The following is a 21,172-nucleotide window of genomic DNA, read 5'->3' on the forward strand; positions in this document are numbered from 1 at the left end:
TATAATTCTCTAACCGTATATAAGAGAAGCAATAAAGATTAAAATAAATCAACTTTAGAAATTTATAAACATAAAATAACATCTATTAAAACAAATGCTGTTCTATTCACATTACATAAATCATTAAAGAAAATCGCAGAAATAAAACGTTCAAACTAAAAATTTCATATAATGCGAGCAATGTCATCACGTTTGTATAAACTTTAATAAAACAGCATTTTATTATTACGAAAAGAGAATTTATCGACTCCAACATTTTTACATTGTTACTTTTAATCTTCGCCGAAACATTCATATTATTCTTTTCTCTCGAATTAATCGGGAAATGTCGAATTCATCGGCTTGTTTTCTCGCACGTTTCTCGCGCAGAAAGATCGCTCGAGAAAACGTTTCCACGTCTCGTCTCTGTTAAACTCTGTCTCTCCATTTCCGGATCTGCGAATTCTCTCGATGGGAGCCGAGAGAGAGAAAGTCAGTCTGAAATCCTATCAGCGTCACATCGCCGCGGATAAAACGTTTACTGAAACACCAGGCAGTCCCGCGACATCGAGTCCCCAAACATTAAATCAGACACGTAACATCGCCGAGGGATTCGGCACGACTGCCTCTCTTCTCTGGTCTCTGAATTCGCTCGATCGGGACGGAATCAAACCGTAGGAAACGCAGAAAGACAACGCAACGCAAACGTCAGCCGATTTCGCGATCGTCTCGCGTCACAGTATATTTTATCGTCGCGTGACAAGAAAATAAACCTTCAATTAATTCGTCCTATTATGTATACGTGCGACGTCACAAATTAAAGCGCATTACCGTAGATGGTGTTGACTGCAGAGACGATATGGCGTTCATTTATCATGCGTGTTCGATAAATCCAAATACGGTGCGTTTATGCGAACATGAATTTTACTGCATTGTCATGTACAATTACCGCATTGTCACGTCGACATACGTTATCTCATTTGTATGGTGCGAAAGTCATGCGAGCGTAGCGGATATTCGTCGAATGAGAGGAATTGGGGTTGCCTTGATCCGTCAATGCTATAATGAGATGCAACATCGCGCTCGATATGTTTATTTTTATAAAAATATAAATTGACTGTTTAAATTAATGTCTTAGAGAGAAAAAGCATTTGATATTAAAAAAATTAAATTTTTATCAATTTTAGAATAAATAATAAATCCTTGATGGATGAAAAAATGAGCCATTTGATACACATTGTGTACCTCACAGATATATATCGAATGAATTTCAGTTATATAGCCATAGAAATTGAAGATCAGCTCGCAAATTTATAAAGAATTGCCTTGAGGCAAGAAATTTGATTTTTTTTTTTCTTTGGCGCTGCATCGATTTCGCGAGCGACACGCAAGTTCGGCGAAAAGAAAATATTGCATATCGGATGCAGCGGTGGCAGATGCCGCGAGCATAACAACCCCTCTGCGTCTCCTCTTTCGCCTGCTTTCTCAGCGTTGCAGCTGCAATGGTCTTATTTCGCGGCGGAGAAGCGCCGCCGTCTTTATGAACACGGCAGAGACTTCGCCCTCGGCATTAGCATAGGAAGTGAGAGTTCGCCCTCATCGGCGCTTCTTTACGGTAATGCCTTCATTCGTTCCCGCGGTACAGGGTAAACTACAAGAAGCAACAGCGGCTGTTTTTTCTCCTTTTCTTGTAACGACCGGATCTTGCGGGGAAAGAGAGCAACAAATTTATCGTATAATTACCTACACGTTGAAAAAATTGCCACGAAAAAAGTAGAAAGTTTTTGTGTCTATATACTTAAGAGAAAAACCGAAGAGACACGTTCCTTACAATCTTGAATTTATTTTTTCACTCATTTACACGTCCGCTATTCATAATTTTGAATAAATATTTCTCATATAAATAAATAATTTTGTACTAACAACTACATACGATTCGCATTACATAATTGCACAGATCTACGTTACATCTTGCCACAGAGGGTGCAATGCTACGGAAGAGAATGCGATATCTAGAGGAGGTAGAGGTTCGTCATTAAGATCGTTATCGCATGCGTTTGTAATCGTATTCATTGAAACGTCCGGAGACGGAAAGGGATGGGGTATATGTATGCACTACAATGGCAAGCTTTCGCGGCAGACGCATTAAATTGGAAGCGAGCGATGTAAAGCCGCAAGCGCGCGCGACCGCACGGCGACATTAATACGATATGTTCAAGGGATCGTAAAACGACCCCTCGGTAATGTTTAATATGCGATGGCGGGCCAGACAATGTTTCGTGCGGTTGCGGGGCAAACGATATAAAGTCTTGCTGCTCCCCAAAATTCGAATCACCTCGGCCAACTTCTCTTCGCCTCTACGTGGTTGAAGGTGATTCTGCACGTAGCTGAACCTCTATCGGTCGCGACGTTTCTGATGTACACGCGAAGAAACGTGCTCGGTGGTTGGAAGAAAAATATTCGAGCCTTGTGTAGAAATCGCGGATCGAAAAGCGAACGCGATTTTCTTTCTCGTATTTAATAGAGCACGAGCAGTTCAAATACGTGTATTACAAACGCATCTGCGTTATCGCCGTGATAAAGGAAATCGATAAAATTATTGAAGTACATTATGTATTTTATTTAGGGAAATAGAAGCATTTAGGGATGATTTGAGCGTTCAGCCATAAACTATATACTTTCGGCAAATTGTGTTGGTAAAGCCGGAACGGTCGATCGTTCGCGTCGACCGAAAGTAAATCTCCAATAAATCACGCGCATTTTCGAGCGCCATCGCGCACTGGATAGAGTTTGGATATAAATTCAAAATTGCATGATTGGTGGTAAATTAATTTAACGACGGATTTACGTCATTTCATTAAGCTTAGTACATTCTATACACTCGGTTGCGTATAATAATTTCGCGATATAATTGATCCCGTGATTATCAATTTTCTCATTAATTAATTGGTCTCATTGAAATTCTATCAAGATGATAATAAAACATTGTATATCGTTAGGGTTTAGAAAAATGCATGGCATAATGCAATACATAATAATAATAATAATATCTCGGTGTGCAAAGAGAGAAGCTGTTGATTATTATTATTCCATTACTGGCAGCAGTTAATTCTTCTCTTTGTCGAGCTTTCATTTAATCACCTTGACTTTAATAAGAATCAAATATTGTATAAACGTGGCACAAAGCGAGAGATTGGAGAACCACGATTTTTTTCAAACAACGTATAAATTTTATTACGTAGGAGACCCGCGCACGAAATATCCACAGCCTTATTAATGCGTTTCATTTATTTCCATCAAAAGTTCTGTATCCTCCCAAGTAATCTCGATCCCTTCTGGAATTCTTTCACGGCCAGACCCGCGGGAGCTTTCTTCGCTTTAAAGCCGCATTCTCGGGACGAGTGAGATCTCTTTAACATTTATTGCTGCATTTGTTCCCCCGGCATTTATTGCGGGATCTTTCGCGAGAAAGAAGACGTCTCGTTGTTACGCAAATTTCGCGCTCTTCAACTATCACGTACTAGATCTATCTCCGGTATTAAAGGAATTTGCGTAGAAATTGCACGTGTTTAAAGAAAAATTCTACAAATTTATCTTTCTCCATGTTGGTTAATTTTAATGTACATGATATTAAATAAGAAACTGTTAAAGGCAACTTTTAAATATCATTTTATATCATTAAAGTACGATAATAATATGTCAAACGTAATTATAAGTAGAAAATATAGAAAGAGCACAGAGAGAATTTTAAAAGAGAGAATATCTATTCTCGCTATAAGCTTTTCTCCTCTCATTTATATCTTCTCGAGGAAAAATATCAAGTCGCACATTTTCATGGCGCGTTCGCGATGCAAGAATTACCGGCAATGCAACGCGCGTTCAAGATACCGTCCTTTTAAAGGAAGATCCTCACTAAACACGAAAAGGCCCTCGATAAGCAGGCTCGGGGACGTTAATGCGAAACTGATCGAGGGAAACGACATTTTCAGGGTGGTGCTACGAGGAGACGCGGGTCGCCTGGTATTTTCCGGCGAGTTCACCCCATTAAACATTTTTGCTATCTCGCCGGGATCTGCTCGAGGGTAGTCGCGAGGGTGAAGCGTGAGAGGTATAGAAGAAAAGAGGAAGAAGGAAAGGAGAGAGGGAAGGATAGAGAGAAAACGGGAGAGAAAAAGTAGAGAGAGAGAGAGAGAGTTGGACGCAGTTGGGAAAGAGAGAGAAACGAGAGGAGGAGAGATGTGGGGGCTTGCTTGCTAGCTAGACGTCGGCACCTGTTGCTTTTACAGTCGACCCTACTTTCTCCCACTGTCCTTTTCTCTCCGCCGTTACCAGTCAGTCTCTCTCTCTCTCTCTCTCTCTCTCTTTCTCCCCTTTCTTTTCTTCTTGCGTGTTTCTTGTATCGCGAGTGCGCGCTTTTTCCTCATTCTCCTCTTTCTTCCCTTCGCCTACGTTCCTTAATTCCCTCACATGTCAGGGGAAGGGGAATATAAGCGTTCTGAAAAGGTAAGACGCGTCGCTCAAGTCTACTTATGCAATTTTACTTTACGGATTGTCTCCTTTCGAGTTTCAGCACGCGATCAACCACGAGTGCTCTACTCTACATGTACACTTTCTATTTAGGAGAGAGATTTTTATTTCTATTTAACAGAAAGGCTCTTATCTGGTATCGTTGCAGTGCGAAAAGACATCAGGAATGTTCTTCATAATTCAGAAAATTGTTACAAAAAAAAAAAAACGTCGAAAGTTAATTTTGAGAAGATAAAATAATGAAAACTTACAGATTAAGTTGAAATAAAATCTTGAATCTGAATTGAATTATGAAAATATTTAATACGGGAAATATGGATATTATACAGCACAACAGCAGCAGGCTTGAACGCCTCTTCGAAATGCGCTCTGACGTTCGCAATAACGTCGAAACCAATTCGACGAGAGCCGGGTTAGCCGCAGGGACTAGGCTGCTCTTTGCCATGAGCGTAGCAATAATCAGCTGCGAGTCTTTGTGTAAGGTAGCTCTATATCCTGGCGCACGAAGCATTGGTATCCGCCATTGAGCGGCACGAGGCGCTAATACGGCGGGAACTCACGTACATATAAGTGACATACCATTGTGACGTGGCTTGATTATGTGGCTCGTATACCTCCACTAATGTCCCTCTTACTCCTTGTTGATCCTCCGTCGTGTGCGGGATGTGTTTTGCGCGCTACCTATATCGCCTATGCGAGTTCGGTGTGAGGATAGCCTGCGGACAACATCGCCGGTATTATGTCCGTCATTATCCTGGAATAACAGAGCCCCGGTCGATAGGTATCGCCCGATATGTGGAATTAAGTTTGTGTTAGTAGAAGTTGGGTTTACGTTACGAGGAGTAAACAACGCGTTCCGCAAGTTCTCGTGGAATCACGCGCTGCAGAGAGAGAGAGAGAGATAGAGTGAGAGAGAAACATTCTGCGTGGAGTTTAACAGCGTAAATCATTCTAGTGATTTCGTTCGGACGCTTTTCGAAAAACGCGTTAATTGAAGTTTTCGCAGCGACTATTAACTCTTTATAGGCAATCGACGTAATCTCGCTCTCTCACGGTATATCGATATATAAGCGCAATAAAGAGAAATGTCAGTTGAAATGAACACCACATATGTTAGCTAAAATTGAAAGGAATCAAAATCGCATTTCTGTGACGTAAAATTTCTCTTTTATATTTTTTCAGTTATTACCATTTTCGCATCGGCTTTGTATTTTTTCGGTTATTCGCTGTTCAGTAGCAGAATTAAAGAACCTTTTGTTTAAATGATAAATTGCCTATGAATTTCCGATACATTGTGCGAATGCGCTCTTATACATCGATTGTAAATTTAGTACAAAATAATCTCGACGGAGCTTTGCGGTACCGTTGCAGTGAATCGTCGATCATTGCCCTTTAACGATCCGATACTAAAAGAGGACAAAAGTATATATATGTCGAGCAAGCTTTTTGTAAATTTAGTTCTTTCATAAAAACTTCTTTTATAAAAGCAGCTTTTTATAAAATGCTAGTGTAGAAAAATTCGGTGCTTTGAAAAGAGAGCTTTTTCTTTACAAAATGACTGAGTTTACAAAAAAATCTATAACATATATAAGTATACTTGAAAAAAATTATTGATAACGGTAACGCGTTTGTTACATATTTTTATCACTTTCCCCTTGATTAAACAGCTCGTGCAAGAAGAGATTACGAAAAGTTGACACTGCAATTTATTTTGCTGATTTATCACCGTAACTCGCATCATGTAAGCATGTATGAAATAATCCGAATATTCACAGCCTAACGAGTTCACAGCGAGCTTTTCTTGATAGTTGCAAAATTTTGTTCAAACTTTGCATCTCTCAAATTTTCTTAGATATTAAATGTAGGCGCGAAAAAAGCACGTGTCTATTTTTAGAATTACTCTGTGCACAATACATCGTGAAAAAAATCAGAAGCGTTATTCGTGAAGCAAATAACGCGCCTGGGTTACATTCCCAGTCACCGGTCGTAATGGATGGCGCAAATCATCGATCATCCTCCTTAATAGCCCGCCTCGTGCGCCGGCTAAAAGGGGTCACGTTCCGCCATAGAAGACGTATCCGAGAAAAATCGTTGTCACTTCCAGTTTAACAACCAGGTATCCTTTTATGTTGTAAGATCTTTTCCTGCTTCGCTCGGAAGTTTCGCTGAGCGCGCAGGTTTGAAAGTTCCGCTATATACACGCGAATAGAGAAAAGAGAGTATAGAAAAAAAATTGTACGAAAGAGTCGACAAACTTGAAATGGCCAGTGTCCCAACAATATAATGTAATTGCAAAATATAAAATATTTATAATATAATTTAATTATAAAATATAATAATCTAATTATAATTAATAATGTAATTCACGATAACTTTGTGATACAAAAAATGAGAAATAATTATAATAATATACAATTCAGCTTGTGCTATTTCTTAAAAAATACATGCTGTTCTTACAAGGATTTCTCTTTCATGTTTTGAACGTTTAACTTTGAAATTATTGTAACTTTTTAATTAAACGTTCAAATCGTGTAACGTAAACGCATTTATTTGTTGCAATTCTTTCTATTTTTTCGTATCTAAATAGATACTTTTTATGAAAGTTCTTTACAAGCGAAATATTACTAAATTCTTTATCCCGTGTGTCTTCTTCATCTTCAATAACGTAAAGAGAGAATCCACAGCATTTTTAAATCCCCGCGACTCTTTTGCTATCGAAATAATCTGAAGAGACCACGCAGAATCAAAACGTTTCTCTCTTTTCTTTCTCCGGGTAAGATAGGGGAGCTTCCCAAAGAGAGAGGAAAGCAGCCGCGGGTCGGAGGTGGACTTGGAGATTGAGAGGAGATCGTAGCTATGAGATAGCGATGGCAGCCGCGGAGCAAACGAGTTTTCCCCGAGTTTGGACAAGACTTTAACCGTTTAGGAGCAGCGGCTTGCGCGTTGCTTCAGCGCCGGCTGAAAGTGACTGCCGCGGTCGCGTCGTTGCTTGCCAAGTGTTATCTGATGGCGGCGGGCTTAGCCGGATGTAAAAGTGTTGACCGGACCAAGCGAACGAGCCACCCCCGCGAACGAGAGGGTAAAGAGTCGTTAGGGGTCGCCCACGTTGCGCGGCACGTTCTATACCCGATTATCGCGATTATTTGCGCGAGCGTGCGAGATCGCGATCTCGAAAAGAATCCAACACTGTGATGAAAGAATGAGCGCGAGCGTGGATACATATCATGATTAATAACGAGCTTTGTAGGAAGTGTCACAAATCTATCATGCGATCTTCCAACTTTCAAATCATTCCTAAATCTGTGAGCGCGCATTTTAATTAAAAGGAGTTAGGTATAAAAGATCTTGGAGGACATTACAATTTTTGGATAATTCTCAATATTTCTATGATTAACGATGAGAGAATCGCGTGACAAAAAGTCACGTGATCTTTATATCTTCTTAGCAAAATATCATATTTTTACGATATTCATCATCGATATAATACTAATTAACTTATAACGTCGAAATTATAACAGAAAAAAAAGATTAAAAAAAGAGAGATTATACATACATAATCGAAAGGGAACAATTAGATTGAAACAGTACGAGGTCTTCGTAAAAGTGCAATAAAAATGCACTTTTCCCAGTGCGGGCGAGCGTTTGAAAAATCTGTATTCGCCTCGGCTGAAATCGATATTCCGATGTGGAAGCACTCGGTAAACGATTTTTCCGGTGTGCATAAAAATTCATGCCGTCATCGGGACGGTATGAGCGGCACGTAACGGCGATCGACAGATTTCGACGGCTCGTCGAAATCTCACGGCTCACGTACGCATCGTCATTTGATCGTTTATTTCCGTTTCCGTTTTCTCGCGGCGGCGGCGGACAAGACTCGAGATAATCCTCTCTTCTCTCGAGGCTGCCTCAATTTCGTTGGCTAAACTCATTCTTCAACCTCGTACCTCTCTCTACTCGTCCGGGTCTTCTCGACGGAAGTCGCCGTTCGCGCCAGCCGGTTTAACGCTGCTAAGTAGACTTTCGCGAGCAACAGCCGAGAGAGGAAGATGCGGAATGAAAGATAGAGATGGAGAGAGAGGCACAGTGAGGAGTCGCACGAAAACTGGGAGGACCGACGTGTTGTTGGCAAAGAGGAAGTAGTCACGACGCGGCTATAAATACGCTGCGCCACCTGCAGCTAACGTTCACCGGCTAACATACAGACCAGACTAAGCTGAGGGCGAGATAGAGAGACAGAGAGAGAGAGAGAGAGAGAAAGTCGTGTCTCTCGTTCCCAGGTTCTACTGCGAAAGCGTGCACGGAAAGCACTGTCGCGACATATCTCAATGCTGTGATATCGTACGAAGTCTGTAGAACACGTGGTTTCAACTTGATCTCCACTCTGGATGCCATCGCATTGCGATGCTGATGATCGCAGAGACTGATCATAAATAACTTTGTCATAAATGACAGATTCTATTTTATATGAATTAAAATAAAACATATCAAAAATTCTTTGATTCGTGAATTAATAAAAATGACTGTATAAATCCTGATTAATTATCTATTTTTGTTGGAAATGTAAAACGCAACATTTCATGCATTCAGTTACGGAATAATAGAGAGAGTTTATGATACATTTTATTAAAAAGAGCTCACATATAATTTCATAATTTAATATAATTGCAATGAGAGGAATGCGACGGGGTGTTTTAAAGTGTGTCTTTTAAATTAGAACGCAGCAGCGTTTCTATTTATTCCCTCTCTCGTAAAGTCGATTCTAATGAAGCTATCGAAAGGATTGCGACCAACTGTCATATAATTCTACTCGCCATACGGACGAGAAGTAGGAGTTAAGAATATAAGATATCCATTACGTTTCAGTCATAATATTATTCTTTCATCCTTTGGGAAGGTTTATACTTTCGACGTGGACTTATTTTTACCGAAAAGCTCGAAGCGCGTCGCACGTTCCGGGAAAAGATGTAATCCGGTTGTAAGATAATAGAATCGCTCGAGCATAACAAAACGAAAACAAAGGCCGGTATTCTAATCGAATGAATGGCGAAAGTCTAAGGGCTCCGCCAAGTTGAAGCAATCAATCAGCGATGGGCGCGGTGCCAATAAGCTCCTCGAAGCTTTCTATTAACAAGATTACTTTTCTTCCGAAATTCGGGAGTTCAAATGGCGAATAGAATAGGTACGCTTCGACGAAAATTTTCTCGTCGAGCGGCAGAGATTTGGAGAACACGGCTCATCGAATTCGAAAAAAATATGCGTCGCAACAAGAATTCGCCGCGGCTGTCAAAATATCCCGGTATTTTCATTGGTCGACGGTAAAAATAAAAATAAATAAAAAGAAAAAGGCGCGCGCGATATGCGAAAAGAGAGATGGAGAACCGCTGGGGAGACACACCTACCGGGAAACGTCGTCCTTTTAAACCCGACACCCTTGAGCGCGTGTTTTAAGCAAACTAATACCTATCGGGTGTATCACGAGCGAAAGGAGAAAGTGGCCGGCGAGAAAGAGAGATGAGTATGGGAAGGGAAAAAAATAGGATATAAAGAGCGCCACGTCCGGGCTAAAAAGAGCGACTTCGCGCGCGGCATAGAGGTAGTTTACTACGAGCGTGTTAATTAAACAAAAAGCCATCCCGTATACCAAGCTAATTAGAGAGTGGCTCTCTTCTGCGCGCGCGCGTTCTTCGCTTCAAAAATATTTTCCGCCTGCGTGTTTGCTTCGAGCTCTCTCTCTCTCTCCCTCTTTATTCTTCTCTTACCACTTTTCCCTTACTCCCTCTCTCTCTCTCTCTTTTTCTCTCACATTTTCCTACCTATTTCATTCTCTTTCTCGAGTTAAAAGTATTTGAGGTTCTACAAAGGTTGGTCTCGGTTTTCGCGTATGTCAATGCAACGTAATTCGCATGGTAAATAAATCAGTAGATTGAAAATATACAGCGACGGAGCGATGAAAAGATAGTTTCTGAAGAGAAAAAATAATTAAAACAATTTAAAATAAAAAAATATTCTACAGCGGAAAATGTGTGTACGAATGGAAAAGAAACAGTTTGCAGTGTGAGTAAATACAAATGTATTTGCATTGGGAGCAAATACAATAAAATTGCATACTACTATCAAAAAAAGAGAGCGATATAAAATCATAAAAAAATATTTGAGACGCTTAGAAGACACGGAATACATGTTTTCCACCATCTGCATTTATGGCTTGCTAAATTTCAGGATATTAATCAAACGATTAATATTATATTTTCTCGAAACTTTTGCGAAATCTCTGTTTTATTAAAACGCGCCATTTGAGAGACGACAAGATAAATCGCGAAAAGTCGCGCGTGCGATTAATCAACGCGAAATTTCCGTGCCAGTTTCATGAGTCAGAACCGCCGAAGCGGGCGAGATATATCGGCCTAGAAGCGGCCAGGCCGCCTAATTGAAAATAGGTGCTTTAACCTAAATGCGTTGTACACAACGGTACGTTTCACTCGATTTAAGTACTCGGTTTTGGTGGCGGTGGCAGATTTGGGGCGCAAGAGCGTAGTAACCGCGATTAGAATCCGCTAACGCGGCCGCAAACAAACACTGTGAGTAGACACGGGCGGCCGAAACGAGCGAGGGGAACGAACAGAGAAACGGCCATCCCGAGAGAGAATCGGCCGGAGTGAAACATCTGCGATCGGATTAACGGCGGACATTGGCAACACTTCCGGGTGATTAGGCTGATTCCACGTCGATCCTAAGTCCCCGCTTACAACCGCAATATCGCTCTGCGTGCACCGCGCGGCCGACTACAATTCGCAACTACAGAGACTCGTTAAGGCTCTCGGCGGTCTGTTCGCGCCTGTCTCCGAAAATCCACCCGACATGTGACGACATTTGACAAATATTTATCGCCTCGCGCAAATTTCTCCTTAGACTCCTTAGACGTTAAAAACGGCGAAAGCTATGTGTTTGCATAATTAATAATAAACTCTATTTCGATATTAATTAAGCAAATTAATATTTGGTGAAATCTTCATCGAGTATTCTCTTCATAATCTTATTTAAACCAAGCATTATTAATTTATTTCTTGACAAAATTGATACTTTAAAAAAGGATATACAAAAATAAGTAGTATATGCATTGATTGGTCAAACGTTGAGAATTTTGTAATGATAGGATATATACTCTATTTCGATATTAATTAAGCAAATTAATATTTGGTGAAATCTTCATCGAGTATTCTCTTCATAATCTTATTTAAACCAAGCATTATTAATTTATTTCTTGACAAAATTGATACTTTAAAAAAGGATATACAAAAATAAGTAGTATATGCATTGATTGGTCAAACGTTGAGAATTTTGTAATGATAGGATATATACTCTATTTCGATATTAATTAAGCAAATTAATATTTGGTGAAATCTTCATCGAGTATTCTCTTCATAATCTTATTTAAACCAAGCATTATTAATTTATTTCTTGACAAAATTGATACTTTAAAAAAGGATATACAAAAATAAGTAGTATATGCATTGATTGGTCAAACGTTGAGAATTTTGTAATGATAGGATATATACTCTATTTCGATATTAATTAAGCAAATTAATATTTGGTGAAATCTTCATCGAGTATTCTCTTCATAATCTTATTTAAACCAAGCGTTATTAATTTATTTCTTGACAAAATTAATACTTCAAAAAGGATATACAAAAATAAGTAGTATATGCATTGATTGGTCAAACGTTGAGAATTTTGTAATGATAGGATATATACTCTATTTTGTAATGATAGTATATATACTCTATTTCGATATTAATTAAGCAAATTAATATTTGGTGAAATCTTCATCGAGTATTCTCTTCATAATCTTATTTAAACCAAGCGTTATTAATTTATTTCTTGACAAAATTAATACTTCAAAAAGGATATACAAAAATAAGTAGTATATGCATTGATTGGTCAAACGTTGAGAATTTTTTAATGATAGGATATATACTCTATTTCGATATTAATTAAGCAAATTAATATTTGGTGAAATCTTCATCGAGTATTCTCTTCATAATCTTATTTAAACCAAGCGTTATTAATTTATTTCTTGACAAAATTAATACTTCAAAAAGGATATACAAAAATAAGTAGTATATGCATTGATTGGTCAAACGTTGAGAATTATTGTAACGATAGGATATATACTACGTTATGTCTCGTGACACTTTCTCGTAGTAATTTTTTCTATATTTTTTGTCAAAGATTTTAATTTATTAATAAATAAATAAATAAATTGCTCAATCTATATTTGGCTGACAAAATTCAGTTAATTCGCGTGCTTAACAGGCAAAATGAATACAAAGCTTGTTTGACGATGCAGCGTTTTTCTCAAGTATTAAAGCATAAAACCGGGTCGATGCTCTTTGACGCTCGACATATTTGCGAAATCTGTCGCGTTTGAGGGAGACGGAAAAAAGAGGGGATAATATCTCTCGGAGTACTCGGAGGGAAAAAAATAACGGATGCGACTGCGGGACCGTGAGGTGAGAAAGGACGGAGCGGAAGGCAGTTTCCCGCGCGACGAAGCGGTCCTCTGCAGTGCCGTATATTCCGCCGTCAGTGCGGTTGTACACGCGACGCCACTTTAACCCGGAGTCATCCAACCTCCCTGCCGCCCCCTCCCAACCCCCTCTCGCGTCGTCTTCCTCTTTCAGTCTCGAGTAAACTATAAAGCGCGGACCGGTGTATTTCGGTACGGAGGCAGTAGACCCCGGTGGATGGTGTTCTTCTCGGAGAAGACGGGACAGATGGCGGGACACGGAAAATGAGTGAGAGAGAAAGGAAAGAGCTCCGTCTTCTTCTTGTTCTTCATTCCCGTCTCAGACTTCTCGCCCGGGCGGGGGAGAAGAACGGATGATAGTGATTCCCGTGCCAAGAACTACTCGTACGGGCCAAGCACAACTTGGCCGAGGCACAATCGAGTGAAAGTCGCGTCGCATCTTTTGCCGAGGGGTGGCTTTCGGAGCGCGCAGCGGGTAGAGAAGGAAAAAAAAGGGCAGAGAAAAGAAAAACACTCGACTCTCTTTCTCGAGCGAAGTGAAAGTCGGGAGAAAATAAGGACAAATTGACTGTCCCCGGATGGATGGGACGAAGAATTCACTCCGTTGTGGATTGCGCGGCACGAAAGCGGAGCCGGAGAGAAAGAGTGACTGAGTGCTGATCTTAGATTGCGAACGGGATGAGACTTACAAGGAGCAGACGGTCGCTACTCGAGGTTGGATTACGAGATAAATGTTCGCGCGGTAGGTAAGTCGCGGACGAGTGATAAGCGATGATGGGCGATGCGATTAATCGCAACGCGACGATGGAAAAGCGATCGAGTCAGCGGAGGTTTTAAAAAGCATTCGCAGAAAAAACAGTATTCTTGAGAGAATGCGAGTATGCCTTGATTCAAGTATATTTTATCCTTATAATAGCGCCAAATGTAAATAATTTTGGATAAAGGATGATTTATCCTTAAAACAAAGTGCAAATTATTCTTGGTTGAAGCTGAAATTTACTTATAAATATTGCAAGGACTAGTGACAAGTGAGCATCGGATATAAGCGGTACTTTCAAGTATATAGAATAATTCTTAGTTCAAATGTGACTAAGTTTGTTTTTACCATATGCGATTTTTCAAACAAGAATATATCTTAAGGATAAAATATACTTCACACAAACTTATTTATTATTAAGGCGAATGAAAATTTTTGATTATAAAGAGCATTCTATGCTTAGATCAATCAAATAGCGTTCAAGAATAAAAATATACTTGAATCAAGGATTCCGTTTTTTTCTGTGTTGCAATAAAACGCTAACGTGCTAAAAATGCGATTGAAATTATTAGCGAGAAACTCGCGCTTTGTACAGGAAGAGATAATTAAGGCTTTGACTTTTTTTCTAATAATGTTTACAAAGAAAAAATCCAAGCATTAATAATCTCTCTCTATTGAACTCCTATTGAGTTTCCCATTATACTATGTACAAAAATTTCTAACTGCAATGAAAGAGCTTTGCGGTTTGATTACAATATATCTGCATTCAATTGTTCCGCTGATTAATATCTTGTAACGTCATCACATCGCCACGCAACAGATGTCAAAGCTCGCGGATTGCTGTGATATACATAATCGCTGCGGGATCGACGGCCAACCAAACATACTCGACAATCATTTACTTTAACTGATCGATCAAACTGATTTCCAACTTCGTTAACCCACTGTAATGGATAGATTGCGAGCACCGCAATATATACGCCGCGTATGTGTAATTAGATGTAGTTTTAAATCGACGTCTATATCGCGGGTAAGCGTAACGAGCGAGCGGAGCGGTCCTTTCGGTTTCCCAGAACTGTTCAATTTCCGCGGGTTGATTGAAATGAAATAATCATTATTGTTCGTACCATGATCATCGACGATACGCGATTCCATCGTGCGCACGCCACGGTATTTATAATGACCATTGTTTCCGAACGTACGAATTTCCATAACTGGTAATTCGATTGTAACCACGTTCACAATTTACGCGAGAATAACATTTTCTCGTCGGGCTCGGCGACTAACAGTTTGCCCGATGCAAGAAAGGAGAAACAATATCTTGAAAAAGAGGAAGAGAAACTCTAATCGCGGCGGCAGGAAGGAACGCGATTTCCTCTTAGCTGATCGTTTTTGCCTTAATAATCGCATCGCGAACCCATAACAATCGACGGTACGGATGATCCGAAACATAATTGCATCGCCGATAATGCGCGCAACAGCCGCTCCCGCGTACTTTAATGTTCGTTTTCCGGGAAGCGGAGCGATAGCTCGAAGGGATATCGGCGAATCGCCGACGGGTAATGAAGGAATTTATGACGCGAATTGCTCGATGAAAATATACTACCATTGGCCTCCTACGGGGGCTCCTACCCACTATATAGCTCTCGTTTCTTCTTTTTTCGCGGCCGCTATAATCGACATAAATTCTAATTACATCGCCGCGCGATGCGTTCTCGCGAAATCCCTTGGATTCCATTCGTTGTCCGAGTTGTTACACGTTCTCGCCAACTAATTCGACGCCCGGAGTCGTCGTCGGCGTCGTCGTAACTCGGTCTCTCTCCTACGGCCGATTTATTAACGGTCGACGCACGTGTTTCACGGATGTTTCGTTTCCGAGAGTGTTATTTTGCGACCGATTTACGATGCACGTCTATCCTCCGAAAGATCGTCTCCCGTCATTTTCACGGAATTAAGCGTCGCGCGCGTTTACAGTCATTTCGCGAATACGAGATGACAGTCGGACGTGAACCAAGAATCCTATGACGTCAGCGGACCGGACAATCGGCCTAGTTGAACGGATTAATCTCTCGAGTGTCGTCGGTTGTCTAAGTGAGAAACTGGCTCTCGTTGAATGGCCCGATCGTTATCGAAGAAATATCTTCAAATATTTCTCTTTAAACCGATGGCGCATTATTCTCTTTGTTCAACGTACGGTTGAAAAAAATTGCCGTAATTTTTAGACTATTTATATGAAATATATTTCCTTTTATTCCTACCTTTATGATATCGTAACATATTTTTCAGCACACGGGATTTTCTCTCGGTTCGTTTAAACGAATCCTTTTTTGCGCTTACATGGTTTTGCACTTCTAGTTCGCGATTATTGTTGCACGCGGGAACGCGGATAAAATTCGTAGGATTCTTTTACTCTTTACTAGTTATGGACCGCGTGAATCGAGGTCTTCATTATCCTTCTCATTCTTTGTTGCAGACCGGAAACAGTTACAAATCGCCGGAGGAATCGCCGCACACGGAGCACAGCAGACTGAGGTGAGCGAAAACAAAATGCGCGCGCAACAAAGCCGAAGAAATAACAAATGCAACGTCGAGCGAGGTTATTACCGAGGGAAACAGGCACTTGAATAAAAATAGCAAAACCTCTCGCGACGATAAACCAACACGATGATCAGTCTGCTTTCGAAAAAAGCAGATCGTCGTATAGAAACTTTTCTCTTTTTAACTGCAAATTGTAACGTTTCCCCGCGATGCATATTTTAGATGAACGCAAGAATAGATCATTATAATTAACCAAGAAATCTATTATAAAGAATTAATGTGTAGAAATCTTTTGTAAAAAAAAAAAAAAAATGGGAGAAAAATTAAATGCGCAAAAACAGATAATTAACCCAGAAAACTATTTTCCGAACCGCAAATAACACTTGGACGGATGGGAAATAATGAGATAACAAATTTCTTGCGTCATTTCTCCCCTCGATTCGATAATTAACCGCGAAACGCATGACAAGTCGAGAATGCTGTCGAGATCACTTGACGTAAACTCGAGCAATGCATCGGTGGACCAAGCCAAGTGTCCGACAGCGAAAGATAAATTTCAGAGCTAGGCAGTTTCCTCGGCGAATACACGCTGTACGTCGAATGCAATTCGTGACGCGGCCGCAAGTTGCCCGCGGAGTCAACATACTAAAATTACTGGATGAATTCTCGCGATGCTTGAGGCGCTGCCAGGTCGACGTCGCGCAATCTCCGTTTTGCGGGAGAGAACAAAAGCCCGAAACGCGAGATGAGACGAGGGATCGACTTTCGATCTAATACGCACGAGATCGTTAATCCGTGATGGTGATTACAGGATACGATCGTTCTTCCGAAACGACGTTGTTAAACGCCGCGAAACGGCCGCCGAAACTTACACGATTAAACGATCCATAATTTGTTCAACAACGCTTAAGCAGTAGGCTTGAAATGACTCGTATAATCGCGCGAAACTTTGCTGTCACGAGACGCGAGCGTGCTACTTTTTCACGATATCGCCGTTAAATAACTCGAGGACTGTCATCTCTCACAACGAAATTGCGCAGCTTTGATTTTTAGGAAGGATATCAAATAAGGTTAAAGTACCGATCCCCGATGATGTTAAACGAAATTGAATTTTAAACGGGGATACCTCGAGATGCGTTCCATAAAAACGGCGAATAGAAAAAAATATCATACGCGCGCTTTACGCGAAGGGGTAAAAGGATTTCGCCGGACTAAGGAAATCTCATCCGCTCTATATACGTTTTCTATAACGCTACCTTCGTGATGTGGTCGGTATATTCACGTCTCGTAACCGTGATACCCATTCCTTCGGCTGTTCTAAAAATGCGATATCCCGGGCCGGTATCGCGTTTTGTACCGTCCTCGCTCGGTTCGGAAAATGCGCTCACTTGCATTCGAGTCGAAATTCATCAAATTCATCAAATTCCGAAATGCATTCTGTCACGTTAAATGTGCTCGCGCGATTTTAACGCGTTTTCGTTATATATTCCTCGAATTTTTTTTATCGGCACTAAAAATGCAGCATATTTTAATTAAATCTTGTCTATATTTATGTAGTTTCCAAAGTTTGTTTTACGAAAATAATTACGAATACAGAGCAAAAAAATATTCAATTTATTATCGGAGACATCGCGTATTATGCGACGTCGATGAAAATTGTTCGAGAGAGGCGGAAACAATTTTTTCAAGAATCGTCCATTACGAAATTTACCCCGCGAAATCGATTTATCTCGCACGTATATACGAATAATACCGCGATCGCGCCGAAATACTCATACATAGCCCGCGTACACTTTTTTTCCTCCTTTTTGCCACCGGTCGAAAAAGTTAGCCGGCCGAATGAACAATCAGTCGGCAAGATCTGAAAACCGATTGACAGCCTGTCGCACATGTGCGACGCGCTCTTTTTCCAATTCCCGATCGCCGTATTATGCGCGTGAGATGCAAGTGAGGATTGATCCAATCCGAAATCGAGTCGGCGCATTAAATTCGTTCGACCGAAATGCGCATCCATCTTGCGTTACGACCGACGGAGCTATTTCCCGCTCGATTACGATACTTTTAATAGGGAATCGGGGAGCGTTTCGTGTCGGCGGTAATGTAACTTCTCGGACGGAAGTTCGAGCAGACGGGAACGATTATCTTTCATTACACCTGCGATTCCCAGGTATAACGTGTTCTAATTAATCGATCCGATTGTGGGCGATGATAATGGAGAGAGAGAAAAGAGGAAGGAAAGCTAGAGATGAGTACATTAAATATAGTACTTTTTCGTCACGGTTATACGGGGGCTTCCGCCAATTGATATTATTACGGAATTAATATTATAATTAGTAACTGTGTACAGCGAGGGATATTTGACGAGCAGCGATAAAAAATATATATGTACATACACCTTTCGTGATATCCTTCTTTCGCTCATGGATTCTATGGTGATTGAAATTGGAGAAAAATCATATTAAATTCGCGCTCTCTGCGAGACTGAAGTAAATTATGCAAAAAATATTATATTGGGATAGAATAACGATTCGAGTGGCTATATAGATTAGAGACAATTCCTCTCGGAATACGTAATTCACATTTTCGATTTGGAGTAACTTTTGATGCAGTGCAGCAGCTTTTACAACTCGCAAACGACGTCGTTAACGATACTCGCGGTCATAAGAGCCGAAAAATCAATATTGTCTCTCTCGTATTGAGGAGAACAGTAAAACTTTACGTTCAAATTCGCGGAGAGAAGAAGAGAGAGAGAGAGAGAGAGAGAAAGTATGAAACACTCGGTAAAAGACCGCCGTGGCGAAGAGTCCACGGTTGCTCGCGATCTATTACGTTCTTGGTCAAGTGATAAATGAACCAATGAAAGAATGTTACAGGACTCTGCAATTCTTTTCTTCCGTCTTCTCTGTCGGCTTTTTCGCTCGCGCAAACTTTCCTTCGTACTTTTTGTCGCGAAACGCGTCGCCCGCGGTTCTTCGTCTTCATACGTAAACTTGTTACGACGGAATTAATCGGTTGGCTAATCGCATATTTCATCCGCGTCGCTTATACAATATCTTTAAAATCTTAAAAATCTCGCGCGAGACTATTTCACGCAAGAATTAACAAGACTGTAATTTTATTTCTGGTCATCATAATTCAACAATCGAGCCGCGCCGATTCGAGTTTATATATCCATCGCGTTATCAAGTCATCCCATCCGCGGAGCATGTGAATCGTCCGCATAAGTTCGCATCGATCGCGTTTATACGCGCGCTTATACATCCTGGCGGAGAGTGAAAGAGAGAAGAGGAGATGGGGAGGAAAGGGATGAAGCACGCGAGGCGCGAAACGCCGACTACACAACAACCACCCGCGAGTCACAAGGTGCGAGCGTGTCAAATTCGCGAGCCATATTGCGGTGTTGCGGCCAAAGGCGCAGCATCGCTGATGCACCGTCGCTGCACTCACGCTTACGCTCGTTTATGTGCGCGCGCGTGGCGCGAGTGTGTTATACACAAATCTCTCGTTTGCATTCAATCCGCTGACGCCTATTTCATGACAGCGGCACCGATGCGATTCCCCGATAATCCGACAGAGTCACTCGTACTCGCGCGCACGCGATCGACAGATAATCCCTTAAGTGCCGCGCAATTTTCTCGCACCTTGTAAGCCCCGTGTCACGAGATTTTTATCTCTGTCGTACGAAAGCACACGACGCGACGCGAACATGATGCGAATCTTGTATCATTTTCGAACATATTTCAGCGCAAAGTGTCAAGTTAAACATTTTATTCTCTCCTCGGAACGAGAGGAGTTTTTTTTTTACGATATGTGTAGGATGTGTGTTACGTAAAAGGAAAATAGATATGTATTAAGAAAATAAAGAAAGCGTGGCTTTCTTTTCTCTGTGTATATACGATTGAAAGAAAAATTTTACAGAATTGCTTTGACAGAATCGTATATATAACAGTAACTAGACGATATTGCGCAACATTAACGATGCCGGAGAGTTAATATTTATGCGAATTTATGAGAAGATACGCCTGGACGATCACACGACTTTCCAAGTCAGCCGCGTTCCGCGCCAATATACGTAATTGGCTGCCAACGCGAACTTTTAATTGGTTTCAACCGTTTCGGGCTACGTCCGTTTCAACTCCGGTCCGATGATTTTTCATCCTCGCTCGGTCGGAAATCGGCATCAAAAATAATAAGCCCGACGTGGCCCCGCAGCAGTGTCCGTCCTCGCAACCAGGATCGGCTAATCAGATTTCTCGTGCAAGGAATACGCGCGCGAGATGTTACCGGGTTAATTAATGCCGCACTGCCAATTATACGGATGCGTACGTAATTAATAACGAAATATTAATGACAATGGATCGTGTAATAACAACTAGAAAATTTACAAATGCCACTCGTCGAGCATTAACGGATCATCGTTGATACGACGTCGACGAATGCGAGACGATAATCATTATGAGGCTTTTATTGTAATAACGGGATTATCATCTCGTTATCAAGTGCTGTTTTTCAATTCGCGATCGATGGACGGACGGAAATTAATGAGCTCGCGCGCTTATCTGCGCCACTCGTTGATTCAGGTAACCAAGGATCGATCCTTGAATACCTTTCTAGGATCGAGGGCCATAGGTACCTCGAATCCGTCGATCGGATTGAAAGAAAATACCATGATATTATTTGAAGTATTATTTCTTTCTCGCTCCTTTAATACTCATTAACGCTCTCTCTCTCTCTCTTTTCTCTCGTTGCTATCTTTTCTCCTCTATATAAATGTACTTCCAAGACATTATATTGCGCACAATGCATCTCTGTTTAATTTAACATTAAAGTGAGAAATCTGTCAT

General features: G+C 40.9%; 1 protein-coding gene across 1 annotated transcript in view; it reads left to right on the plus strand.

Annotated features, from left to right (window-relative positions):
• The window catches only part of Scgdelta (sarcoglycan delta), a 299,973-nt gene that overhangs the window by 215,892 nt on the left and 62,909 nt on the right, over nt 1-21,172 (plus strand). The window contains 1 exon segment of the mRNA XM_085482904.1: nt 16,264-16,322. Within this exon segment, the coding sequence (XP_085339030.1) occupies nt 16,264-16,322 (59 nt within the window).

This window comes from Nylanderia fulva, unplaced genomic scaffold (genome assembly GCF_048542155.1).
Source record: "Nylanderia fulva isolate GAGA-0341 unplaced genomic scaffold, ASM4854215v1 Scaffold22, whole genome shotgun sequence".
In the NCBI taxonomy this organism is placed as follows: domain Eukaryota; kingdom Metazoa; phylum Arthropoda; class Insecta; order Hymenoptera; family Formicidae; genus Nylanderia; species Nylanderia fulva.